This window comes from Seriola aureovittata, chromosome 3 (genome assembly GCF_021018895.1).
Source record: "Seriola aureovittata isolate HTS-2021-v1 ecotype China chromosome 3, ASM2101889v1, whole genome shotgun sequence".
Lineage (NCBI taxonomy): Eukaryota > Metazoa > Chordata > Actinopteri > Carangiformes > Carangidae > Seriola > Seriola aureovittata.
The window spans coordinates 12,502,547-12,529,349 of NC_079366.1; the positions used below are offsets into that span (position 1 = coordinate 12,502,547).

General features: G+C 39.6%; 1 protein-coding gene across 1 annotated transcript in view; it reads right to left on the reverse strand.

Annotated features, from left to right (window-relative positions):
* Nucleotides 1-23,176, reverse strand: part of LOC130166185 (cytoplasmic phosphatidylinositol transfer protein 1-like) — a 74,033-nt gene extending 50,857 nt beyond the window's left edge. The window contains exon 1 of the mRNA XM_056371591.1: nt 22,881-23,176. Within this exon, the coding sequence (XP_056227566.1) occupies nt 22,881-22,928 (48 nt within the window). The 5' untranslated portion in view covers nt 22,929-23,176. The remainder of the gene's footprint in view (nt 1-22,880) is intronic.
* Between the last annotated feature and the right edge of the window lie 3,627 nt (nt 23,177-26,803).

The window sequence follows — 26,803 nt, forward strand, 5'->3', positions numbered from 1 at the left end:
GTATGAAGTACTTACAGTCCTGCTGTGATATGGCCCATATATGAGGCTGATAGACAGAGGGAGAGAAAGAAACAAAAGAGGAACTGCCACAGAGAAGATTGGTACTGGAATAAAAGGATTAAAATGGACTGCAATGGATTTAAGCAACTAAACACAACTACATTACAGGTTTGCAGAAGTCTGTTTTCCTGGAGAAGTGCAAGTTGGTGCCTGTGAACCACTTGTGTGTATGTGTTTGTCAGAAAGAAAGAGAGGAAAAGAGAAGCAGCGGAGAGAGAGATAGAGGCACAAGGTGCTGTGGCCAGAAAGGCAGCCAATACAAGACATTTCAGTCCTTGTAAATCACTTTAGGGACATTTATTACTTAATGGCTGGCTCTGCATTCAAAGCCAGCGGTAGCCTGGCATCATTTCTACAAAAGGAAATGTTGGTTTCAGTAATCACAGGTGAAAAGACTGCTTTGAATTTTTTTTTTTAAATGTCAATGTCTTTGGAGATGTGAAGGTCTTTTAGGCCCAGTTCAAATGATTATATGCAGAATGAGCCCAGTAAGAGCCTGTTAAGCTTGTTCTTCATACTGGAAGGATTTCAGTTTTTCACAGTACATATTTATCCAAATTAGAATAGTATTTAATGTAATCTTACTCATGATGCATGGCTGTCATCTGCTCAGGCCTTAGAGGAATTTGGACACAATGACAAGTTGGGTAGAATTCAAGATATCACCACATAAATAGAGAGGCAATGTTATGTAATATTATTATTAATTTCATATTTCTGCCAAAGCCTTAGACTAACACGGGTTGTTCATCACCAGCTTGACATACTGAAGAGGCCTGATCAGTTGCTGCAAACTTGATGTGGCAAATTTACCGACCGATTTATCGGCTCCCCCAGCCACACCCCCCCAACCCCCCAACCCCAATCCCAACATCAAAAAATGTGTTTGGATTGGACAGCACTGAACCAACCAACAAATACTTCACACATCATATTTATGCAATTTCTGAGTGTGATCTGATCGTGCCATCTGTGCGACATGTGACATACAGGGATCTCACGTATTACTGCTTGCAGCTACATTTCTGTTTGCTTTGTTTTTGTACAATGAAGCTCCCCACAATCTATTGTATATTTATTGGTCTCTTAATACCAACACTTCCTGTTTATCTCTGCTATGGGGCCGGAAGGGAGGGGATACTCATGTACTATTGTTTGTGCCATGTTGTAAAAATGGCAAAACATAACAATAAATAACCTAACAGATTTATTACAAAAAATAAGAAGAAGAAGAAGAAGAAGAAGAAGTTGATCATCATGGATAAGTGAGAGATACTTATAATAATGCATATATGCACTGGCGTGCTGGAAAAGTTTCATCGGAACTCTAGCTTTTTAATTAAATCAACTGTTGTTAACCTTAAAATCATCTCAGGTTCAGACTTAATAGCATGTGCAGTAGATCCTTTTTTAAACCCCAGGACAACAGTTCATTTTTTCTCAAAGACTGATGACAGAAAGTCTATGAGAGACTGTATAAGATTGTTGAGCTAGCAGCTAGCACTGGTACAGTATCCTAAAAGGCCTCTGTCTGAATGCCCTTGACCTTCTGTCTCTGTGTGTGTGTGTGTGTGTGTGTTGTGTGTGTGTGTGTGTGTGTGTGTGTGTGTGTGTGTGTGTGTGGCTAGAGGAAAACTAACAGTGTTTCCATAACAGTGTCGCTAACTGGGACCATTGATCCAAGGCCGAGGACATCAGAAACACAGGTGAGTATTCAAAACAATATTAAAAAGGAGAAAAAAACAGAATGAGCATTTGAACTACACATATTAGACACAGTTTTCAAAACAGCATGCAGGAAGCTCAGAGTTATACTAATGTATGAACTCTGACCTAGTGAGGCCAGTCACACACAAACCACTGTATATCAACAAACACATTTGCACAATATGGGCATCCCCGTTTGGCCTTAAACAAAAAGGAAATGATGTGACAGGAAAGCCCTTTTACCACAAACACAATTTCCCACATTTTGCCTCAACTTTTCTGGACAGTAATACATAAATGTTTGACAGTAAGATTTTTTTGTGGTGTGAGGAAAATGTTTGTAGTGGGATTATGTAAGAATGGTGTTTATATGAGGTTTTCAAAAAAAAAAAAAAGACTTGTTTAAAACAAAATTTAGCAATATCAATCAAAAGGACTAACAAGCAGAAACCATTTTGCTGAGAGCGTGAATTTCATCTGTGCCACTGTGAAAAAACAAACAAATTGAGAATGTTATCCTAAAATAATTTCTTTATATAATGAAGAGATGTTTGTGTTGAATAAATAAAATCTTTCAAATTATTTATTGTAAGTCTGTCATTTAGGTCACATTAATAGTTGATAATATCCAAATGTTTGGAGTGAAAAAATAAAACAAACTGCTTCCGTCTCACACACACACCCAGCTACACACAAAGACACTACACCACTGAAGGCAGCTACATGTATGTGCCCACACCCATAACTGACTTTCCATGACGCTGAACCAATTTGTGGCTTCATAAGTTTGATCATAATTTCAAACAGAGCATCAAAACTTCACACGCACTGTTTTACTTTTATGCCAAGTGACTGCAGCTCGATAACCACAAACAAGCCACACATAAACAGTTACTTCTGAACTGACTGTTTCTAATTTCTCCCACTTTCATTTGTTTTTTTGGTGTCAGGAGTGACTGATGTGGTGGATAAAACCTTGAGTCATTTAGCAGACTCACAACCAAAACTTATTAAGGCTACTGCTTGATATTATTGTGTTATCTGAACTTCCCAGCTTCACTTCTCCTTTCTCTGGACATACCAACACACCAACCGTCTGGATTTAGCTATCTGAAGAAGCTGTAGAAGTGCTATATTACTACTATGAAAGCATCAAAGTGTGCAATTCACAGACAAAATGCACACGGCCTGTATCTTAAAATGAGGCATCAGGACTTCTGTAACTTTGTGATGTCACAACAAAACAGTCACCATCCTCAGCTATGGGCCTATCTGGACGCAGCATCCAACCTTCTTGTGTTTACCTAGTGTTTACCTGAAATCTGCTATATTTTTATTTGATTGCTCAGAAAACAGACTTGGTGTTGCCAGAACTCCAGAGAGAAGACCAAAAGAAGAGCTGTAAAAATACACTGATGTTTTGGGTTCTTAAAACAAATATTTCTTCTTATAGACATCAAGACACATATAAACAAAACACCATAAAAGTATAAAATATGGGACCTTTAAGATTGTAAAAAGTAGAGGAGTTTGTAATTTTACTCATTTTTAAGCCCATGGCAGGAATCTGGGTCTGTAATTTAGTAGTTTTTAAATCAAAAATGTGGTTGTACTAAGGAAGAACTTGGTTAAAACACATTCTATTTATTTTTGTTTGATTTGTAACTTTGCATATGTCTTCTACACACAATATTGCTTTGTGATCCCTGGAAAACAAAGAGCTTACTTCCCCTCCAGCTTTCTGTCCATACCAACATACCGGGGGTGGAAATGTACTCAACATGCACTGAGTTCTATACCATACTAGAGGCCAACTTTCTTTTTGGCACCACCTCCGCTTTCTACAAATTACTTCCTCCCAGCTGTCAATGTTGTTAGGACGGCTGTAACTCATTTATTTCACCCTATCTTTCTTTCTCTTTATGAATCCCTTTCATCCTACTTTCTTTCCTTCCCCACATGTCTCCACTCTGAGCTTTGAAGCCACCCAGTGAAGAAACAGCAAAGACAAACAAATAGAGAAGGGAATTTGACGTTCAAGCGCAGCATACGGTTCAGCCCTCTGGACTGGTTCCCATTTCCCCGACCAGCTGCTTGCGTCATCCGTCTGCAAACACGCTGCAAATGTGCTTTTCACACACACCCATGACTAGGGTCAATCCCCGAAACAGACACAGTAAATTCATGCACAATGACAACCACAAGGTTAATACTAATCCATCTAGCTGACTACGTAATGTTATCTAGGCTTGCAAGGTGGTCAGGAATAAATCTCAATCGGTGCAGTATATACACACACACACACACACACACACACACACAAAGCAAAGGAAAGCCAGTATCAATATAGAATGGTTTTCAAAGCCAGTGTGTTTTTATCAGTAAATTAATGTAAAATGATTAACTGACATGAAATCAAACATCATTTGAGGAATTTCTGGATGTTTTTAACAGGTTAAAAAATAAAGAATAACAGACTACTAATTCATTTTTTACACTATCATCAAACTCCATCAGATGAATATAATAACAAAATACCACACTGCGATGTCATTAACTTTGATGGTTTTACACTTCAGGTTCACTGCACAATGTACCAATAACAACATTTGCCGAGCACAAACCTATGGGCCCCAGATGGACTGCCACATGTGATCAACTTCACTGAAACAGCAAAATGAGGGAATGCAAAAGGTCCTCTATAAAGCCCTCTTGAGTGAAGCTTTCAGAAATATGCATCTCAGTCCAGTTTCAACTCCCACTGACGTCAAACCCCTATTAAGGCCGAAGAAGCCCAGCAGCAATGCCTCTCTTCCCCCTTTATTTCGAGGAAATCACTCAGCTTTTTCCAAAATATCTGCATGTTGATTCGTGGCCAGCGTGTGTGAGTGTGTGGATCTGGATGTGTGTGTGAGTAGCTGTGTGTGATGACATCACTAGGGGGACAAGAGGGGAAGGAAGTTGGAAGGAAAAAATGTTTGGAGTTAGATAGAGACAAGACAGAACCATATCTTATTAATTACCCTGCAAAACATTCCTGCCAAAGGGAAAGGTTAAACGCTGGTTTGGCTCAATTTCACCGTCTCATTCTTTCTTTCCATTTCACTGTCAAACTGATAAAGGCGCTGCTGTACATGTTTTATTTTAGTATCAACATGTCAACAGTTATATAGAACATCAGTATCATTACCATACCTACAATTGCCATCTGGTGATTGTATGCTTCTACCAGCTAGACAAGTTACAGTTTATATACATGTCTGTCCAGACTCGTGTAATCAATGTAGAGAAGACTTTGAAAGAATTGAATAAAAGGTATTATGTGTATTTTATCATAACTGGGGTATGAATACTTCAGTTATGGCCAATACCCTTGACCTTTGACCACCAAATTCTAACCAGTTCATCCCAAACATTTGTGCCAAATTTGACAAAATTCCCGCAGATGTTCCTGAGATATCGTATTCATGAGAACGGGATGGATGGACAAACCGGAAACATACTGCCTCCAGCCGGGACACACAGGCGTTAAAAAAAAAAGAGGCCATCACTTATACTGTGGTTCAGACGGTCAGGTTCAACAAGAAATTGATTCACAATCAGAGATAACAAAGCAAGGGAAAAGCCATAAAAAAAAAAAATCCTCTTCAGTGGTACAAGGCAGGCATATGTAGAAAATAGTCATAAGGTCAGCAGACTTGCTCAGCAATGTTGTTTGCAACAGCAATATCCATCTAAAGTTGCTAAAATTAGCTAACATCAGCTACTACGCTACTGGTCTGAGCAGACAGAGTAAGGCTATTGCAGTAAAAAAAACCTGAGCGTATTGCATTGGCTTCATTTTACGAGGGAAGAACGTATTATTTCTTCTTTCCAAAAAGACAGTCTTCCTTTGATGGCATTTGCAGGAGTCTCCATAATGAGTTTTGATAATATACTGAGGTTTTAAACTGCCATAAGCTTCAGTGTCTACAGAAGAGTCATATCACTACTGTAAAATGCATTATGTTTTGTTTGTGGTTTACTCTCCATCTGTATTCTGCCACTGTTGCTGCCCTTCTATCTGTCAGTTATCCCACATGAAGTTTGCTGTGTCTTGTTTGTTAAAAAGCCTTTTTGAATTCAAAATAGAGAGTCAAAACCTTCTGTGTGGAACTGCTGCAGAGAAAGGAAAAAAAGCCATGACCAGCATAAGGTGTTTGCTGGTGTTTTGATGGCCTGATTAAAATTGAACAGATGCCAGTGATGATCTCTGATCCAGGAAGACTACAACAAAATGGCACAACCAACCTTACTACACCAGCAACATACCAGTATATGACCCTCAAAGCCCATCAGCAACCATTATCAAGATCTTTTTCAGACATTTCTTGTCTCATCTCTCACTCTTGTATTTGTCTCTTTCAGGTCTTTTTTTCTGTCACATCTGTATCTTTTGCAGACAAAGTCCTTCTTTCTAATAATTTGTAAGAAAACAAAAAGTACACACATGCCCACACAAACACACACAAAGGAGAGCCTTTAGAAAAGAAGTAAAGATGAGAGAAAGGGCTAATTATTGCACAGGGAGAGGATGCATTTTTGTGTGTCTATATGGATATTTCATCATGTAAACATATATATATATATACATATATATATATATATATATATACATATATATATATATATATATACATATATATATACATATATATATATATATATATATGTGTTTGTGCCTGTATGCATTACAGTGTGTCTCAACACTCCCCCACCCCCACCCCCCACTTTGAATTCTGGGATTGTGGCACAGGATCGTCCTCAGGAGAGAAAGCTGTGGGATGAAAGCGTTTCATACGCACACGAATACACGCAAGCGTGCACACCAAGAAAAGAAATGGTGTGTGGGAAGTGTTCAACAGTGTGTTAGCGCCAAACAAAAGGTGCATTTTGGGTCAGGAAGCAACAACCTCAAGAGTGAAAAATAAGCACAATAGTGATCAATATGGGATGAATCATGTCAGTGACTCCATGCAGCCTGGAGAAGCTACGGAAAAAGGCTCAGGACTAAAATCACAATGTCTTCACCACTCACCAAAAACAAGCTGGCTGTGCAAAAATAGACAGGGACTATGGCTTAGTAAAATAAACAAAAAAATGTCAGTAATTGTACCTGATTTCAGGAATTTCAAAGGGGGCCGTGAGGGGCAGCTGGACATTAAGTGGAGCTGAGCAGACCGCTTGTTAAGACCTCTTTAGGTCTATTTAAAGAGCCGGCACATCTGCCCCCTGTTTGCCTTTCCAGGGCTGTAAAACCTGGAAAGTGAAAGCAGGGTGAACCGTGATGGAAGAGGAGGGAGATAGTCTTTATGAGATGCACACTTAGATTGTTTGCACCACAGCCTTCAAATGAACAGACTGGGACTTGTACATACAAATCAGCAGTCTCAAGTGTTTTTTGTTTTTTTTGTTTTTTTTTTCCACTAGCTGGTACACTTAAGATGGCTGTCAAGAAACATTACACTGTTGTTATGGAAACTCTATGAAACTGAAGCACACACCGTAAGCACCTTAAAGCTGTATTATGCAATTTTCGCATGTCAGTGGCCTAAAATAGCATCTGTTTGAAATTTGAAGACTTTGATACCTAGAAATCTCCTATAAGACAACACGAGGTGACTGCACACAGCACACTCAAGTTTACTAACCAAGCTGGTACTGCGTCAAAGACAACAAGGGCATTTCAAGCATCAAAAAAAAAAAAAGTGTAATACTACATTTAATATTTTCCGAGCAAAAACATAATGGCTGTCATACGTTTATACTCAAAATAATCTTATGAGACATATTAAGAGCAACGGAAATTAAATTATATATTAAAACACTAATTAATTGTAATATTAAAATTTTACATTTACAAATACAATAAAATTTAGTTTAATCACAAGTATATTTTATAGTATATATTCTATTGTTTTCATTTTTACATAAATATATCTGTTACACTCAATGACAATGTTTTGTTACTCTAAATGAAATTTTGTCAAAAAAGATGGCGAGAATTGGCTTCGACATTGTTCCTATTGTAGCACTGTTTTTAATATTATTCTAGATCATTAAATTAGTTTTGATACAATTTTTTGTCTGTGCCTTGCAACTCTGTTTGGGAACATCTATAAAAATCAATGACAAAAATATATATAAATGCATGAAAATATTAATATTTTATCAAGCTTAAAACATATTTGTCAGTATTAAATGACTCTTATATAGCTGAAATATAGATAAGATGCCAAAATTGTTAAGTATATAGGAATATTGTCATTCTGTGTAATGACACTGGGGTGTAACACAGAAGTGGAATTACACTCAATGACAAAACCTCTATTTCAGCATTGCAGGCTATCAACTGGCCACCCATATCAAACAATAACCTTGACCCATAAAGTTAATTACAACTATTCACAGAATTTACTTATTTTTATAAAAATCTAAGAATAAAAGGGTTTTTTTCTTTGGCATTTCACTGAATGACGTGGGTTTGTAACTTAGGTCACCACACCATGAAAATGTTAAATGATCAGATAGTTAAAAGAGATAAATTCACCTTGCTGCAGCACCACAGGGCTCTTCATGGGTCCTTTTGATGATGTCACAGACCGTCACTGACAATGATAAGAATTCAAAATAGCTTCTTGATCTTATTACACCGAATGACCTCAAATGAACTGTGTATGTGGGACAAGTCCCCTGGTTATTTTAATGCTTAAGAAAAACAACATGACATTGTCTTTTTAATACAACACTGACCTGACAACACATATATACCTTTACTTGGTATTTTATGTTGTTAAGTAAAAGAAAAAAAATCAATTTGATGCAGAGACAAAAATGGACATGTCTTGTCTTTGATGCTTTTGAGGACTTTCTCTCATCTAACCTCACAATGTTTAAATTGAAAATAAAGCTGTATTCTTTACTTAATGCATACATATATACACACTGTATATATATAACTCACACAGATTAACACAACCAAACTGGTCTACAACATGAACTGAAACTGCTGAACCCCCTCTCAACTCACCTCAACAACAGGATGTTGTGTATCGCTGCTTACTGTGTTAGTTCCCATTATTTGACTAAGAGCATGGTTTTGTTGGTCAAGGTATTTTGTAACTCATACCGCTAAAATGTTCTTTTAATGAGGGACAGACAGGAACTAATAACTCCACCACATGTAACAAGAATCCTTCAGTGGTTGGCAGTCGGTCATCCACACAGCCCTCCACTCCGTAGGGACAATTAAAATTCTTGTTTCCTCATATCACTTATCTTAGTGCCTTCTCAAGTATTTCAGAAGTTGTTCTACTTGTTAACCTCCTTAATTCCTTGGCATCAAATCTCGAGGTCGTGGCTTTGATAATCACAACTCAAAAAATATTATTGTAGAAGACTGGCCTCTGCCTCAGAAGTCAAGAGTTTAACTCTCTCATCAGTGTGTTGTCACTCTCAGTCAGGCTGCAGTGGCAGTCTGAAACGGATCATCAAGGCTACACTCGTGAAACTTGTGAGACAGACACAACAGCAGAACGCTACAATCCCACCCATTCACAGTTCTTTCTGACTGAGTGTTGCTAATCAAAGTAAACATGAGCTTTACGTGACGAGACCCTGAATAAATTCAAAGTTTGAGGATGTGAGAGATATTTCACTTTCCTTTTACCCATTTCATTTCTGTAAGACCCCTCTAATATGATATGCAACAGAGGATTACTATAATTCTGTTTCTAAGTTGAAACCCTTGAGGTGGGGGGGGGGGGTCCCTTTCGGTCAGCTGGCTACAAATGTCATGTGCACTTCTTGTTCCATAGTCAGGTGATTTTACAATTACAAGACAAGTCATAGTCACACAAGCCATAACATCTTTGCAGGCTCTAGCCCCAGTGAAAAACAACCCCAACAACCCCTATGGGAGGAGCTTTTCTGTACAATTTCTAATCTAAAAACCAGTTTCTAAAACCAGTTTCAGCAAAGCATCACTACCGCCACACACAAACACACAGAAGAGCTCCTAACCAGGATTTCTTAAGCATCATCCTCCTTTAGGACAGAAAAAGCGATACTTTTGGGAGGCTTTACAATAAAAAAAAAAAATACTCTCTCTCTCTTTTTAGGTTACTTTTGACAGAAAGTAAACAAACATTTTCTTGAGAGCCCATGGCATCCATGATTATATCAGTATTACGAAAGCAAATTTTACACAATGCCTTTGCATGTCTTTATTTTAAACCGGGTTTGAAACCCAAATGATATCAACATATCCAGTCAAATACATGGAAAGATGATCATGAATCAGAATACAATAAGACCAATAAAATAATAAAAAAAAATAGTAGTAAGCAATTTCTTCTATTGACACCCAAATGGTCAAAAAATATTATGTGTGAATCATACAGACACAGCAAAACACAACATATAAAAATCATTAGTAACAGTCCATTATTCTTTATACACTTTCTGTAAAACTGCACACAAAAGCAATGTGCTTATTGTCTGATTAAAAAAATATGGATTTTTTTTTTTTAGTCCTGTCATATAAACTGATTGCTTGGAACGGTCAATGTGAGTAATGTTCCTATTATCCAAATGAATAGATGAGGACATCTCTCTTCTTGTTCTTCAAAACATAATTTCTCTTGCCCCCTCTGTGTCCCTGTCCACCATATCCAGCCTACACACACACACACACACACACAAACAAACACACACACACACACACACACACACACACACACACACACACACACACACACACACACACACTCTCTCGCACACTTCCGCTAGTCAATACATCTTAGCAGGCGTTTTCGCTCCCTAATCCTCTAAATCACACTACAAATCAGCCATGGTTAGGGCTGACTCAGTCGAAGAGGACACTAAAACAGGACAAAATATACACACACGTTTTACACACACACACACACACACATATACATACCCACACCCTGTAAAGGGGAAAATCAATCCTAACTCATCTTTTTCAGAGGAAGGGTTGAGAATGTGACCTACCTTTACTTTACAATCATGTGACAGGAAGGTAATTCTGTCCTGACAGTCGCTCTTTCTCTCTCTCTCTTTCTCACACACACACACACACACACACACACACACACACACCCTATGGCTGTCTTGCCAGAGAGTGACTGAACTTCAGCCTTCACTTCGAGGCTATTAAGATAAGGCGTGGAGTTTATTAGCCTCATTTCAGCAGGTATTCAGTGAGTTGATGATCTCTGTGTTCCTTCATCACAATTCCCCTGTGTGGAAGGGACAGGGGAAATACTGACCTTACATTTTTCCCATGCTTGTAAAACACTGCTGTCCCTAGAAAACCTTGTATCTACAGAGAACTCACCCTGGTGGGAACTGAGACAAACTGGCTCATTTTCCAGCTGACACCAGCGCTGTTCTGTGAATCTGTACTATTGCCCCAGAATGGGTGTAATGGGAGTCATTCTGTATTTGTATGGTAGGAAAAAAATGCACTTGAGCCAATACCTTTAGCTACACAGGATGCAACACTTTAAATATCAAACTTGTCAACATAATCACTCAAAAGGCCATGCGGTCTTTCATTTCAAATCCAGATGAAAGCTTTTAACCTCTAAGAGACAACAGCAGAACAGTGACTAAAGAGATCATTTACTGCAGCTTTGATGTGATGGAATACTTCTCATGCTTGCCAGTTTGACAAAAGCAGCAAGTAAATCTAGTGTAAACATCAAGGGCTCATGAGCTTAGAATATAAGGTGAAATATTTCAAATTAAAACAACCTGAAACCCCAAACGCTGCTGCTGGGGGGCTAATTGCTGTCAAGGGATAAGAAAAAATATGCTTTTGCCTCTTGGGAGAGAAACATACAGTACTATTTGACTCTTAATGGACACAGCTAGAGACCCTACCTACCCTCACATCAGTATGTCTGAGCTGAAACTTAGAAAGCACAATGCAAGGACATGATTGGTGCAAAATCCCAGGCCTCAGGTTTGGTAAGACCCCATCATCTGCCTCATTATTTGACAGTTATCCTAGGGATGGTCTTACACCATAATCACTATAATCTACTCTGCTATGGGGGTAATGGTAGGGATGGATGGCACTAGTAACCATAGAAACAAGAGATGATAATGAAGTGTGTCAGCATATAGCTATCTATAGCCTGTCTAATTTGTGTGTGTGTATATATATATATATATATATATATATATATATATATGTGTGTGTGTGTGTGTGTGTGTGTGTGTGTGTGGGGGCTGAGCCGATAGTTCTTCCAAGATGAGCTGCACCTGTGTGTGGGCTGGAGGCATAGCAGAACAGCATGATGACCAGCGTGCGCAAGTGTATTCTTATCCCGAGTGGAAAAGTATCCTCGGTAACACACAGCGGAAGCAAAACTTTCAAAACTTTCTCACAGCAAGTACAAAACAGATGCACCTATGAATCACAATCACTTTTATATGATCACGTGGGCACTGACGCATCCAAGGTTTTAAGCCTGACCTGCTTTGTGTTAAGAGACAGCAAGAGGAATTAAAAGAGCTTTTGTAAAGCAAACACACAAAAACCTTCGCATATACATTCACTCTCTTAAGATAATTTGAAAGCTGTTGGAATTACAGTGAAAACCGGTCACGTCATTTTAATGCATCCACAAACAAGCCATAGTCTCCCTGACACAATGTTAAAGAGCTGCTCAGAAACCACTGGCTGCATTAACCATAGATTACTTCCTTCTCAACTCTTCCAACCTTCTTCATATTTCATGCGACTACTCAAGCGTGTCACCACCTCTGTCTATCTTTTCTTTCTCTCTCACTTTCCATTTGCATGTATTTTACAGCAAGTATCTTGCATGAAAGCATCAACTGAACCTCCTCTATCCATCTCCATCTGTCTACCCTCATCCCAGTCTTGGTAATTCCTAGTAAATCTTTCCCTCTCATCTCCTCACAGACTAATTGAAAAAAAAAAAAAAAAAAAGGAGCAGTAAAAGAAGGGAGGAAGAGCCGCTTATTTTTATTTTCTATTTCTTCGCTCTGCTCTGCCTCCTCCTGCCTCCTTTTCTACCACAGCACTTGTACAATCTCTGAGTCACTCTGTGGAGTACAAGCAGGGACTAGCGGCTACTGTACAAGCACAGGTTGTAGAAAAACATTAGCTCTGTGCCTGCGAACACGTACACATACTCCACTACACACGCACTGCACAAGTGAAACTACAGAAGGTGAGAAAGGACCACCAGAACATTAAATTAAATTTGATCAGATGACAACTCACGCTTCATAGCCTCCAGTGGTAAAAGCTAGTCAGAAATAAAGGCAAACAGTTAACAAAACAGTCAGAGCCCTAATCAGTGTCAGAGCACACAGTACATGCTGGATAACCAGCCCCTGATAGTGTAGCCAAATAAACAGAAGGCCACTTTAAAGCCATTTTCACGCTCAAGTGATAGCATTATCAATGTGACATTTGCTGAAGTAATGGAGATATTACAAGCCTAAATCAAGCCTTGAGCACCACAATGTGTTTATGTGGACCTTGTGATAATGTTTCTCCAAAGCCTCTTCAAAAGAAGGTCACATTCTAGGCTGACCTGAGGATTACAGTCCAGTGGGAAATGTTTGATGAAAAAAAAAAAAAATGGACACTTCATGGTGTCTTGTGCATTATTTTCATGATGTGCTGCCATTTCTGATCATGTTTGGACAACAGAAAAAAAAAAAAAATGAAGCTGTCAAGAACAACCAGCTTCAGTCCTGGGTCTTGCAAATGTAGGTAAAAATTCAAAGTCTATATTTGAGTTGGTGGAGTGCAATTTATATTCAGATGACCTTGAACAAATTAAAAGCTAAATGTGGAGGCTAACAGTCCTGGTTAACCTCAGCAGCGTAAGGCAAACAGACAAAAAGTGTAAGAAGATTGTACCAACAAGATTGAGATGGCTCCATTTTAAACTAAAATGCATTGCATTCATTCAGGGAACATTAGTCATAAAGTAAAAGACAGTAAGTTCTTTTCCCTCAGTGTATTGCAAGATCAGCAATCTGATACAAGGATTAAAGGCACCATAAACAGTGTTTAGTGCCATACAGCACTAAAAGTACGTTCAGGGACAACCTACAGGGGAAATCAAACCACCCTCCAGATCATAACAGTGCTCATAAACCCCCTATTGTAAACAACTTCTCTGCATCACAGCCAGAATCTGTTTTCACTTACTCTTTTGTTTGTTCTACTGTAATCACCAACACTTTATTCTTTTGGCAGGAATCTGTTCTCACAAAATACAAATTTGGAGAAATTTGGTTGCGGGAGGACAAATAATAGCATGATGGTCTGCAGAGCGTGCATGAAACATAAGGCCAATTACTGGAACTTGCAGCAGTTGACGGGAACAGCATCCAACGGCTGGGTGTGGAGATAAGTCATTTGTGGGCAATATGTCTCAAACAGTGAGACATCACTATCAAACAATTTAAATCATGCATTCATTCATTCATTTAGTCTTTAACATGCAGTCACACTTCTCAGTGAATGAGGAGGGTACAAGAGACGCCAGTTCGCAAACTGTGTAAACACATGGGTGTAGCATACGAGACGTTAACAACCACCTAATGCTAACATTAGCAAGTTAGCATGTAAATTAACATGCTGACAGTTAAAATATGTAATGTAAAATACTAGCATGATAACATTAGAAAGTTAAATTTTTCTAAGTTCAAAAGTTGTCGAGCTAATGTTTAGCAGGAAACCTACTGTTAGCTACTTCCACGCAAGCTGCTTCCTACCTTCTGCTGTCAAGCACAAAAGTCATGACGGTAACTGCTGGTGCAACAATAGAAGATACTGTAAGCTATCTATTTGAGTGAAGGAAAATGTTAAGTTATTTTCACTTTTTTTTTTTTTTTTTACATTAATCAAAAGAATAGTCAGTAGATTAATCGATAATGAAAATAATTTTAATCAATAAAAACTTAAAGTAACATCCAACAAAATGAGACAAATATGCAAGCGACATGTGACCAAAAGTGAACTGAGAGGGGGTTAAGTGTATTAGAGTGGAACAATCCACATTCTTCAGGCTCTACAAACTACTCTGCAGCAGTAAAGCTATTATCAGCCAAAGGGAAAAAACACTGCGTACGCACTCGTCAACTCCTATGTGTGAATCTACACTGTCGCTGCATGTATGCGCAGCTGGGCATTGCTCAAACAGAAAGTGAGCCTCCCCTGGGGGAAAACCTCACTGTGATCAATGGACATATAGTATTCCACATGACTAACTCTGTTTTTCACATGTCTCCACACACTAATATTAATTAAAAAAAACATGCAAATCACATCACCGCACCTTCATCATCATCAACTCACCTGTAATCCTTAACTTCTGACAAATTACTTCCCTGAGATTACACATACACTACCGCTGTCATTGGCAACGACTAGTCATTCCACACGTCACCGCTCTGCCAAAAGAATAAACTATTCCATGTCATTCCTGTCAGAGTTGCTCAACCACAGCCTGTGAAATCTCATCTGATAAACAACAAAGAAATGTGCACAAATCCACTTGTAGGTGTTTGGCTGAGTGCAGCAGATGAATGTCTGTAATGTCAAGTACTGTAAAGAGGCTGTGAAGCTTCATCTCTCAAATAATTCCATTAACTCACCCTCATCTCCTATCCGGCCTCTCAACCTTTTACCATATTTGTATATATTTGGGTGATTTTATACACAGGTCTGTTCACAGTAATACAGAAGACTAAATATAATACCAATCCTTCAAATTCCTCAGTCACGTTGACGTGCAACAAACAGTAAAGCTTTTTACTCTAATCCCAGCATGCTGTTTCAGCTGTTCCTGAGATACAGTGTAAGCAAGTGAACCCGCAGCAGCAACAGTAAGCAGTTTCAGTGAAGATGTCCACACTGAACGCAGCAAGAATAGTGGCTTTGGTCTAAAGAATCAGCTGCTTTGTCTCCATTTTCAGCCACACGTTACAGATTTAGCAGCCGCCTTCAGACTCTGGCTGCTGGTAGAAAATGACTTTTATCCCTCCTGTGATTTGTTGGTGCAGCGGAGAGACGGTGGAAGAAATCCTCTTTAACTTCATGGTGACACAAGGCCGTTTCATATCAAACCTATAGAAGAACAAAAAGAGTCTGGTGTGCATAAAAGTGTAGAGCTTTTATTCATAATGGATAAAGTTGGGTAATATGGACATTAAGTATTTTACAATTACACCTATGCCTCTGAATAATTAATGTTAACAATAAATAAGGTCATACCCGGTGCAGTCGTCAGAACTAATGCATTGTTTTTAAAGGCTGCATTTGATAAGACGAGCAGTCATAGCAAATCAATGTTTTATTCAAGAGAAAACACACCGGACAGAGCACAACAATCAAGCAACACTCCCTGCTGATTTTCATTTCATGCCAAGTTATTTTCCAAAAAGCCATCATCAGGCTTTTACTCTCTTTCAGCGCATTAGGAACCAGTGTTACACTTCAGCAGCCCATTGAGCTCATCATCAGTCTCATCTGAGCAGCTCAGGACGGCAGCGGTGGATGCTGCTATCGAGTTGCAGGTCGCTGAACAGCTTACAACACAGACACAATGATGATGCGCCCTGTGATGTGTGTATGCTTGTTACTGTTAAATAATAAAAACATGCACACTTCAGCTCACAGTGTGGGTGTGTACAAAAGAGAGAGAGAGACAAGCAGAATATGTTCCACTGATAAGTGAAACAGCCCCTCTCCGGAGTGTGACTGTCAGCAAGGCGTGACGATCTCATATAGCTCTCGTGTTATGAAACAGCCTTTTCTGCCAATACAATACAATACAATACACACACACACACACACACAGAGCCATCTAGGAAATGAGAAAGGGCCTCATCCATGGATAATGGTCCATCACAACCCATGATGGTTTCCTCTCGAAGAGTAAATGGCAGTAAATGGGATGTTGATTGAATCACGGCATTGTCATGTATACCAGATGGCAAAAAGGCCTTGCACCTTACCATGACACCAAAGAAACAAACAGCGTCTGACAGGCTCCATTTCCTAAACAAACCCTGGAGTGGATGGGAGGCATCTAACCACAATGCAAAGAATAGTCTGAATAAACAGGTAGCAGTGTTTGTGCAAAATAAAGTGGTCGACATATTGCTAGTTTGGATACCTTGGAACTTTTTATGTGTTGGCCCCCGAGTAAGCAAGCAGCCACCTACTTGACCACAACCCCTGACCTCCCTGTGTGAACGGGGACAAGAGAGGAGGAAAATTCCCTGACAAGGATCAATAAAGTCTAGCGTTACACAACTTCATATAACATTTCATTACATCACTTTTTTCTAAATGCAGGAAGACCCAGCCATCCAAGGACACTGTCTTCTTTAATTACCCTGCCTAAGAAAACAGTTTGATTTGTCTGGAAAGAAGCCTCTGTGTCCGTGCTGAGCTATAGCACATTTGTTCTCGTTGCTTTTCAGTTCTCCCAGCCCGTGGATACATGAAATTAACTGCTGCCGTCATGGAAACATGCTCTGGGACTGAACAATGGCAACCAATCTTGTTAAAGAGCCCTTATTAAAACGGGGTTTCAACAAACCAGCAATCGCTAGTTTTTTTTTTTTGTTTTTTTAATTCAACGTTTAAGAAATAACCAGGGGAAAGGGACAAAAATGCCAACACTGATTTAACCCTCTACTGCCTTTTGTGAAAATGTACTGTTTCCATCCACTTAATAATCCCTCAAGCAATGGAAGCTAGTGTTGCATAAAATGGTTCAAACTGTCAGTGTCATGCTTTGAGGGCTGATACAATGTCTGTACAACATGAACATTTCTATGAACACCTATAACTGATAATCCCTCCTGGGCCAAAGCGCAATACGACACAGCAGTTTCTAATCCGATTACACTACTTCATTGGCCCATTACATCACAATATGACAAATATCAGGTGTTGTCTCCACTGTGTGCCAGCTGCTTTTAGACAAACAGTTGTCTGTGGTGTGCGCAATTTCATATCTCAACATCATCTGTGCAGATGCAGCTGTGCAGCTTACACCCCACAGTGTGAGCCCAAACGGCGCTTTACTAAGGTGAATGAACTATATGTGGTTTTTGGCAAGTGTGGGCTGTACTACAGTATAGGATACTCATTCTCTCTAATGAATTCTGGCTAGACTGAGATCTGTAGAGATGCTGATGCATTGAAAACAACAACAACAACGCAGGTGTCCTTCCAACCATCCATCCGGCAATTCATTCAAGCAGCCAGCCCCACATCCTCCCATTTATACAGTCATCCATCCCTGAATAAACCCATCCATTCTCTCAGCCTGCCAGCAGCACCTAAACAAGCAACTTCCCCTTGTAAAAGTCATTACAGGATCTCAAATGTGATTTAACATGCCCACATGCTACCTGTTTAACATTCATTCAAAACCCACACACACACTCATAAATATGCAAAGTGGAAACAGAGGGACTATCTTTAATTCTGGGTTTGAACCAGCTGTACTGTGCTCTGCTGAAATACTTTGCTGAGACACATAACGGTCAAAAATGGTTACACCTTTAGGTTTACTGCGCATATGACAGCCTATGCCGAGAGAAGGCGCTGCCCAGCAGGTCTCAGTGCAGATTATAGTCTTTCACAATCAGATGGTGCAATAATCCTTCAGTTATTGCTAGAGCTAACACCCCATCAAAAAGCCTTTCAGCCAGTGGTTATGACCGTCTATCAACTACATCAACTAGACTCAAAAAGCATGAATGTTCAGTTTATTCAGCTTTGAATGGGTGTCTTTTTCACTGGCCTTCGCTCAATGTCATTATGCTTGTTATACATGTTATTATACTAAGGATAATGGGGGGGGGGGACTGGCCTTCTGCAATGAAGATCTGCTTCAATTCTGCCCTGAAAATATCCAAGCTCCTGTGAAAACCTTATTCAGCTGATTCAGTCTGGGTCTTTGTGATTCTGAGCACAATTCTAAGCAGGTCTCCAGTGCTCTCTTCACCACACAGATGAAGTTATTAGAGTGTGAAATCAAAGCTGTGAGGAAAACTTCAGATTCATCAACCAAGGCCGCGTTAAGGCTGGGTTCGGGTTCTGAAAGCAGGCGTGTTTCCCGGAGGCGCACGGTGACTCAGGTCAGCCAAAGGTTGGGCAAAGTCAGCATTTTTCTCATGAGCTTGAAAAAAGGGCATGTCAGCCAAAGACAGGGAGGTGCAAGCGAGAGCTGCTGCGGCAGAGAAAGACATAATGGTAGACAGACAGACACACAGACCAGGAGAGGGAACACATCTATCTGAGTCTCCCGTGATGCATCACCTCTCTATCCTTTCCAGGGGAAATAAATAAATAAAAAATGGGCGCGGTGGCAGATGAATGACTCTGCTCACAGGAGAGGAACACAGCAGAGTTATCCCCAAGACACTGAAAAGGGACAATGATTATTTCTTGGCTAAGTGGTTCTGGTTAGAGTTACATCTAAATCTTTTCTGAGATGGAACTTCAAGCCAATACTCAAACACAGAAGCTATGCTGTGACTGAACTCATCCAAAGTTACCAACTTCATCCAGACCTGAATTTCTTGATTTGGCATGAGTTACACTGAGTCATCCTGCCCCTACTTATTACACAACCATTATGCTCGGCTAAGAACTATGTTGAACTGTCACTTTGACATAAAGAAACTGTTGGTGATTGGTTAGTGGTTTTTATGGTTTCACCCAAAGACTCCACAGAGAGTAAGTAAGTCACTACTTCTAATTCTTTATTGGAAGTATAAATGAAGAATCAGGAAAATGGAGGGAAAAGGCAGTACAAACATGCAACACACACACTCACACTCACACACACACACACACACACACACACACACACACACACACGAGATGACTAAGATGGCAGAGAATTGAGGCTCACAGAAAAACTCCTGGAACAGCCTTCTGGTATTGCTAAATGATTTCTTCAGTGTGTATGCTGTTTGTTAAACTTGTATAAACACTGCTCGGATAGTCCGGTCCAACATCTGCTGTAGTAAGGCTGTGATGACGCAACACATCCAAGCAGCAGACAGTAATCTCTTCCCAGAGACAATACACAGAGAGACATGACCTTGCATGTCCCCATGACTCCGTATTTAAGCACACACACACACACACACACACACACACACACACACACAGTGTATTAGTGAATGACCCTGGGGAATTTCTCATGAAAAAAAATCCTCCCAGAACTTCCCGCATTACCCCCAGTCCTCCCTCTGCTCTTTCCGTCCTCTCTGCCATCCTTTCCCTCCGTCTGTCCCTTCCCCTCAGCCCCTCAGCAGTCAGCCCGGAGTCGTTTATCCTCCCTCACTATCCACCCACCGCCCTTCCTTCTTTCATTCCATCAGTCTCTCCAGCTATGCCTCCTTCCTCTCCCCTTTGGACGGGGCAGGAAACTGTGAGTCAACTTTCAGGAGACACTCGGCTCAATGTGTGCAGCCATGATAAGAAACAAACAGAACAAACCATCACGTCCTTCTCTACGTTTCCCTTCGGACCATTAAGTAGACTTCATTCTAAGTTAGGACAGTAAACAAACAATGATGCCGTACTTCCTGGGATTACTCCAAGTAGGACTTTATCTTTGCAAAAGAACAAAAACAAGCAAACTCCAGGGCCTTACCTGAGCAGTAATAGATGGCTGCTTTCCATTTTTTAAACATTACATCTTGAGTACAGTGTAACAGTGTGTGGCTGTTTTTCAGGATGTGATCTACTGTTCTCAAATCTTTCTACTTTAATCCCACAGATGTACCCACAGATGTATTTTTAATTGTTCTATTACGTATCCTATTTTGCTTCATTATAGGTATGTATCTCCGTCATGGCCTCACAGCTTCACAAAAAGAAAATTTAAAAAGCCAGCCACAAAGAATTATCAGCAGCTTGAACTGGCAGGAACTTAATCAGAAATTGGCCGCACATGTCACACTTTAGATTTGGCCTGCATTGTAAAGGAAGTGTTTTTCTCTGTAGCAATTTATAGTGACAGGAAGTTACAACAGCAGGTGCTGTTAGGGCAAGTCTTAATGTTAAAAGTTTAATCCATTATTTTTTGGCAGTATGAATTTGAAGTGTATTTACAAATAGAATTGAGAAGTTAAATGTAGGATCATCAGAAAAAAAAACTTAAGATGTAATTGTTGGAATAACATCAGTATCCAATGCTGCGTTTAGATTTTTTTGTTGTGGTGTAGCCCTTTTATTCAAAATTGATCACCAGTTGAGTAATTAATTGCACTATTGTTGCTGCTCATAAACAACCATCTGCTCAAAAGTTCACCAGGCGTGACAAGAGCGCTTTCCCTACTCCTTTGGGCTCTAAATACACACATGGCAAAGGCTGATTTACTGAATGGAAAATGCATGTATGAATGCAAACACACACACATGAAATGTCACACAGGCACACTGCAAAGGTATCTAAGTGCACATGCAAGAAAAACTGCAAACATATTCTACCCACGATACCCTTTTATTTGTGGCTGGCATTTCCCTTTTAACCACAGGTTTCTGCATGAGTCAGTGGTTTAATGCCTTTTTCACTGCTTGTGATGAGAAAATATAGCACTGGCTGCCCAGTGGCAACCCGAAGGAAGAATAAACATAACATTCTTGTAAAGAGTTCATGTAAAGAAGCAGCCTGTAACACAAAGCAGGGATGCATCTCATTCCACATTATTCAATGGTGATCTCTTCAGTTCCTAGAAAGTCTTTCCTGAGGAAAATGGGCATAAACTTGATGCAGTTAGCTGCAGGTTAAACGTGTTTGTGCAGACCAGTTGTGATAGTATCATTAGAGCAAGAGACTGAAAGGAAGGAAATGTAAAAGATTTGAATGCAAGCAGTCATTTTTTTTCTGCCTTCGCCTCTCCCTTCCTTTCCTAAAAATAGATTTTATTTAAATAACAAATGCCCTAATTATTTTGGCGAGTGCATTGCTTGTTCAAGCTTCAGGATGTTTCTTCAGAGAGGACCAAATCTCAACTGGGTTTTGAACTCACAATCTGAAATCAGTAGATGTCAGTTGATACACTGTGCCGCAGCGAGTCCATTATTCCACCCAGCTATAAGAAAACCAACAACACTGACGCATCATAACAACACCAGCTATGAAGATGAGTAAAAAAAAAACAAAAAAACAATGACATGGGTGATAATTGAAAAAGGAGCTGCCGTGCTGTATTGCGTGCATGCCGGGACAAGAGAGCAATCATCTTCACCTTCTAATTTTAGACTGAGTCGTGAGACCAAATAGACAAATGAGCTGAATACGGACAATGGCCCTGTCTCTGTGATATCAACCAGTGCAGCACAAGTGCAACTATTAGCATGCAACACAACTAAGTGTGGAGACCCCCTGCTGATCCCCAGTATTGCCTTAGTGTAATCTTATGCAACCAATAGGCCAGTATGAATTTATACATGGCAATGTACATGTAATTGTTTGTGTTTGTGTTTGTGTGTTTGTGTGTGTGTGTGTGTAAGAGGGAGTATGTGTCTGAAACAGGAACAGTGCTGAAACCACAACATTGCAATGGTCATCTAGTGCCTCTTGCAGGGTGCTAATCAGATAGTAATTATAGTTCATTCTACTCTCAGTTGATCAAACAATTCGTCAAATTTAGAACTGGTGAAAGTGTTTCACTCTGTAAACCATGCTGTTTGTGTTGTATCTGTCTAAGATAAGTTATATTTAGGACTACTGTAGTTCTTTTATATGAGGGTGAATGAGTGACCAAACAAAAAGTAATGATTACACTGTCAGCCTCACGGAGAAGTAGTGACAAAGAGATGGGGACATGGACCAGTTTTAAATGAAGTTCTTCAAGCTCATTTTAAAGTGTTTCTACCACTTCATGTAACCTCTTGCCACATGTCTGCAACAGCAAATCCAAATGGTAAACTGTCAAAAGTCGAGTCGTCTGAACAGTACCGGACCCCAGTCTTGGTGAAAATGAGAATAAGAAGCTGGTAGAAAACTTACCTCCTCTACCGTGAGGGGCATGCATATCCTGTACTCCTTCAGCAACATCTTCCCCCTCTGCGCGTCTCTAGTGTGTGCTCACAATGTGTCAAACCGGCCAAGTAAATGTTCCCTCCGCCGCCCGACGGGATGTGTGTAATATCTGGAGACGTGTCAGCGCATGTGGAAGGACGGTTAGCCCGGGTTATGAAATACACCCCGAGTTACGACTGAGTGCTTTCATCGGAACCAGCGGACACTCTCTCCGGCGGGGAACGTGAGGGCAGAAATGAGCTCGGTTCAGGATTGTCCCCTCCTATCACACTGACGAGTCAAGTAACACGCAAACACCGCCGAACAAGACCGGAAAACATGGGATTTAGGCCTTCAAAATAAGAGTACGAAATATGTCATATTCGAGCTCAGCAAAGGTTATCCTTGTTACATATATTTTGTTATTCCTGTTTTCTATTGTTTTTGTCCGTTACAGTCTAAACGAAATATAAACTTAAGAAAAAAGAAAATATGGTGTTGATCATTTCACCTGAAGCTATGAGTATCAAAGGCTGGATTACCAACTGTGAGGTAGACAACTGCTCTGGGGCCCCAGAATGAGAGGGGCTCTACAAACCCAAGTTCACTAGGCTATATCTGTCGATTTTGATAATTTGATTAATTGCAAAAGTGTTAGGGAAATTGCATCACTTAAGTGGAATAGCATGCATTAGCTACTGAATCCTTTCCAAGTGGGTGTCATTTTTACAAATAATACTAGCCTTATGTAGTCTTGTTTCAAGATACTGACAATATAAACTGGCACTATAATTGATTTCTCTTGGAAACAAGTAATCTCAACCCCACAGTTGTACCTCCTTGTTAAAAAAAACACGTTTTTTGAACTGACAGACAAAAAAAAACTTACTTCATGAAGAGTTTTAGTAGAGTAGATAAACAGTTCATTTTAATCAGATCTAAATCTAGTCTATGTAATCTTTTTTTTTGTAACATTAGTCGAAACACAAACCTATATACATCTTATTCGTATATATATATATATATATGGTATAGTTTAGTTAAACGTACCATGTTGGTTGGATATCGTCCACAAGGACATAATAACAAATAAGTGGCCTGATAGTGAACTGCATGGTCTACAATGCCTGGACTGCCTTCAGCTATATTATTTATTTATTCGTTCTTATTATTCATTTATTATTAATTAAAGTACATTTCCAGTGTTCCAGTCGCAGTGTAAGTCATTCAGTAATAAGTTTTTTTCTCCCCAAAAACCGAGTTAAAAACACGGTCGCTACAGCATTTATTTTAAAACAAATCTTTTGACCGGATGTGACATTGTGTTATGGCGCTTGGCTACACACGGGTCTACTCAGGATACCGCTAGAAGTAAATGTCCTAATTGCTGATAAAGAAAATATGTAAAGTAAAGCGATATTCCATAAAACGTTACTGATTCCATTTTTTTTTTTTTTTTTTTTTAAAGGTTGTTGTCTTTAGAGACGAAACAAGTCGTGGAGTCGGAAGAAAGGGAAGCTTTTAGCTTTCTCTGCTTTTTATTTTTTCTTCCTCTACTTGTAAAGCAGCCTACAGAGGAATCGGAAAATTGAAGCAGTTCACAGCAGCCCCAGCCCCCCTCATCCTCCCTCAGCTAGGCCCGCTGAAATACGACGCGGTAGGCTACTTGGTGGAAACATCGATCGACTTAGCCGCAGCACAGGAAACATCACTTCACCGATGCATGTCTACATGTCTCACCCTTTATTTTGGTCTCACACATGTCAGTAAACTACTGCATACACAGACACTTACACTTTCCGTGTAGGGCGTTTGTCACTTAAGCAAACAATCAGCTTGACATTAGCAATCCATAGTGCAGGCAACATGAGTGTGTTTGGGCAGTGACTCTTCTCACTGAATTTAAAACCAATGCAATGCAGATGATTTGCAAGCAAATATTAAATATGATGGCTTTTCGTTGATGTTCAGACTCTTTATATTTCAGAGATCCTGTCAGAAAATTGAAAGTTCATGTTTTTATGTGGCTATACATTTAAGTCTTCTAGTTATTGTGTCATTTAAAACTCCCAGCCTTCCCCCACTTGCTGTTATTAGGTCCTGGTTTGAAAGCACTTTTCATTAGTTTGGTATTGTCTACATGGTGGGATTTCCCCTTTTAAACAAGGACTTAAGTTAGTGACAATGATATCGCTGTCCAAGCATGAAAACATACTTGCCTGCCAGGCCTTATACTTCAAATGTTTATTCTTTAGTATGTTGCGAATCAGTGCTTACTTGTCACAGCCGAGTGACAAGTAAGAATGAATAAAATTAGTCACACTTAACTCCTTTTGAGTCCTGCTTCAATGTAAACACACTAATAAACAGTCACTTTTTATCAAGCTAGGAGTTGACCTCCTGGCTTCATTGACACCTTTGATTTAACTGGGCCTACTCAGCAAAATTCACACTCATATTTACAGTATGCGATGAAGATGCTGACACACAGTATTTTCCACTGTCAGCAAGCATTCAGCGTTTCCACCCAGAATTATGTTCATGCCGGAGTGCCAAACCCTCTGAAGCAGAATTTGAATTTAAACTCTCCAGCTGATCATGTGTGAGCAAGTCTGTAGAGGCAAGGACCTCATCCACTGAATGTATGGGATACAGTACTGCCTTTTTTATGAAGAAATAATTCAAAAAACATTTCAATGAATTTGCAATACAATACAGTATCTTTGCAGATCTCACTAGTTTGTGTCGGTCTGTAACCTTGTTACTGGTAATTATGAGCCACAAGGCTGTGGCCAAGACACAAATGTGATTAAATGCATAATCTACATTATACATAAGAGTATGTTTCTTATTAAGTAACAAACAATGAAGTCATCATAAATGTGATATTAACAGAAATTGTCCTGGATGTGTCTACAAGGATATAACATTATCTTCATGTCTTGAGGTGAGATGTCTTAAGACACGTCTTAACATATCTCAAAACATGGGGCACCCTGGCAGATGAATGGTCATAGCCGCATTACCACAACATGCATGGTTTGAATCCTGCCTCAGATTCCTGTTGGATGTTACACACATCCCACTCACTTCTCTCTCCCAGATGCTGTATGCCTCCTCACAAGCAGCAATTCAATAAAGGCCCTGCACCAAAAAAGAAAGATATCTCCAGACAGATAGCTGGCTTTGAAATCAAACAAAGTTTTCATTCATATCTATCTCATGCATAACACAAGCAAAAGATTTTTTATAATACAAGGCTGGTATTTCATTTGTGACAATCCGTCTTTCTCTTCACCTTAAACCCTGAAGCCTAAGGACCACGGGACAGTGACAGGCTTTTATGTGAGTGGTATCTCTGAGGTAACTAGCCATGATCTAATGATGACCTAACTGTTTCAATAAGGTCTGTGTTGATTAAAAATGGAGATTAGCGTCTGATGTCATCTGAACTGCTGTGTTGCGTCAATAATACCACACAAATCTGTCAGCTCAGAAACAGCTAAATAGGCCTACCTCTGTCCCACTTTTTAGCAGAGAACCACTGAGTTTCAAGAGGTGAAACGATAGCAGGGCAGTCATTCGGTTTTGATATTCTGATAGTCTGCATCAGATGAGTTGAAAAATATCACATTGGGGCTTTATCAGTTTGAGCATTGCGATCAATGGTATTGAGAAAGATAATATTGATGATTGTATATATGATGGTGATGATGACCGTTTGAGGCTTCAATTAGTCTTCTTCATCTGAGCTCTTCCTGATGTTTTTGAAGTCTCAAAGCACTGAGAATATTTTTATGCCTCCGCAATCAGAGTTCTTGTTCCATATCTGATCTTCCTCTCAGTGGATCCGAGTCATGTTCAGTTTATCAGGCCTCCAAGGTCTATGCTGAGCCTGCACTGGGATCAAA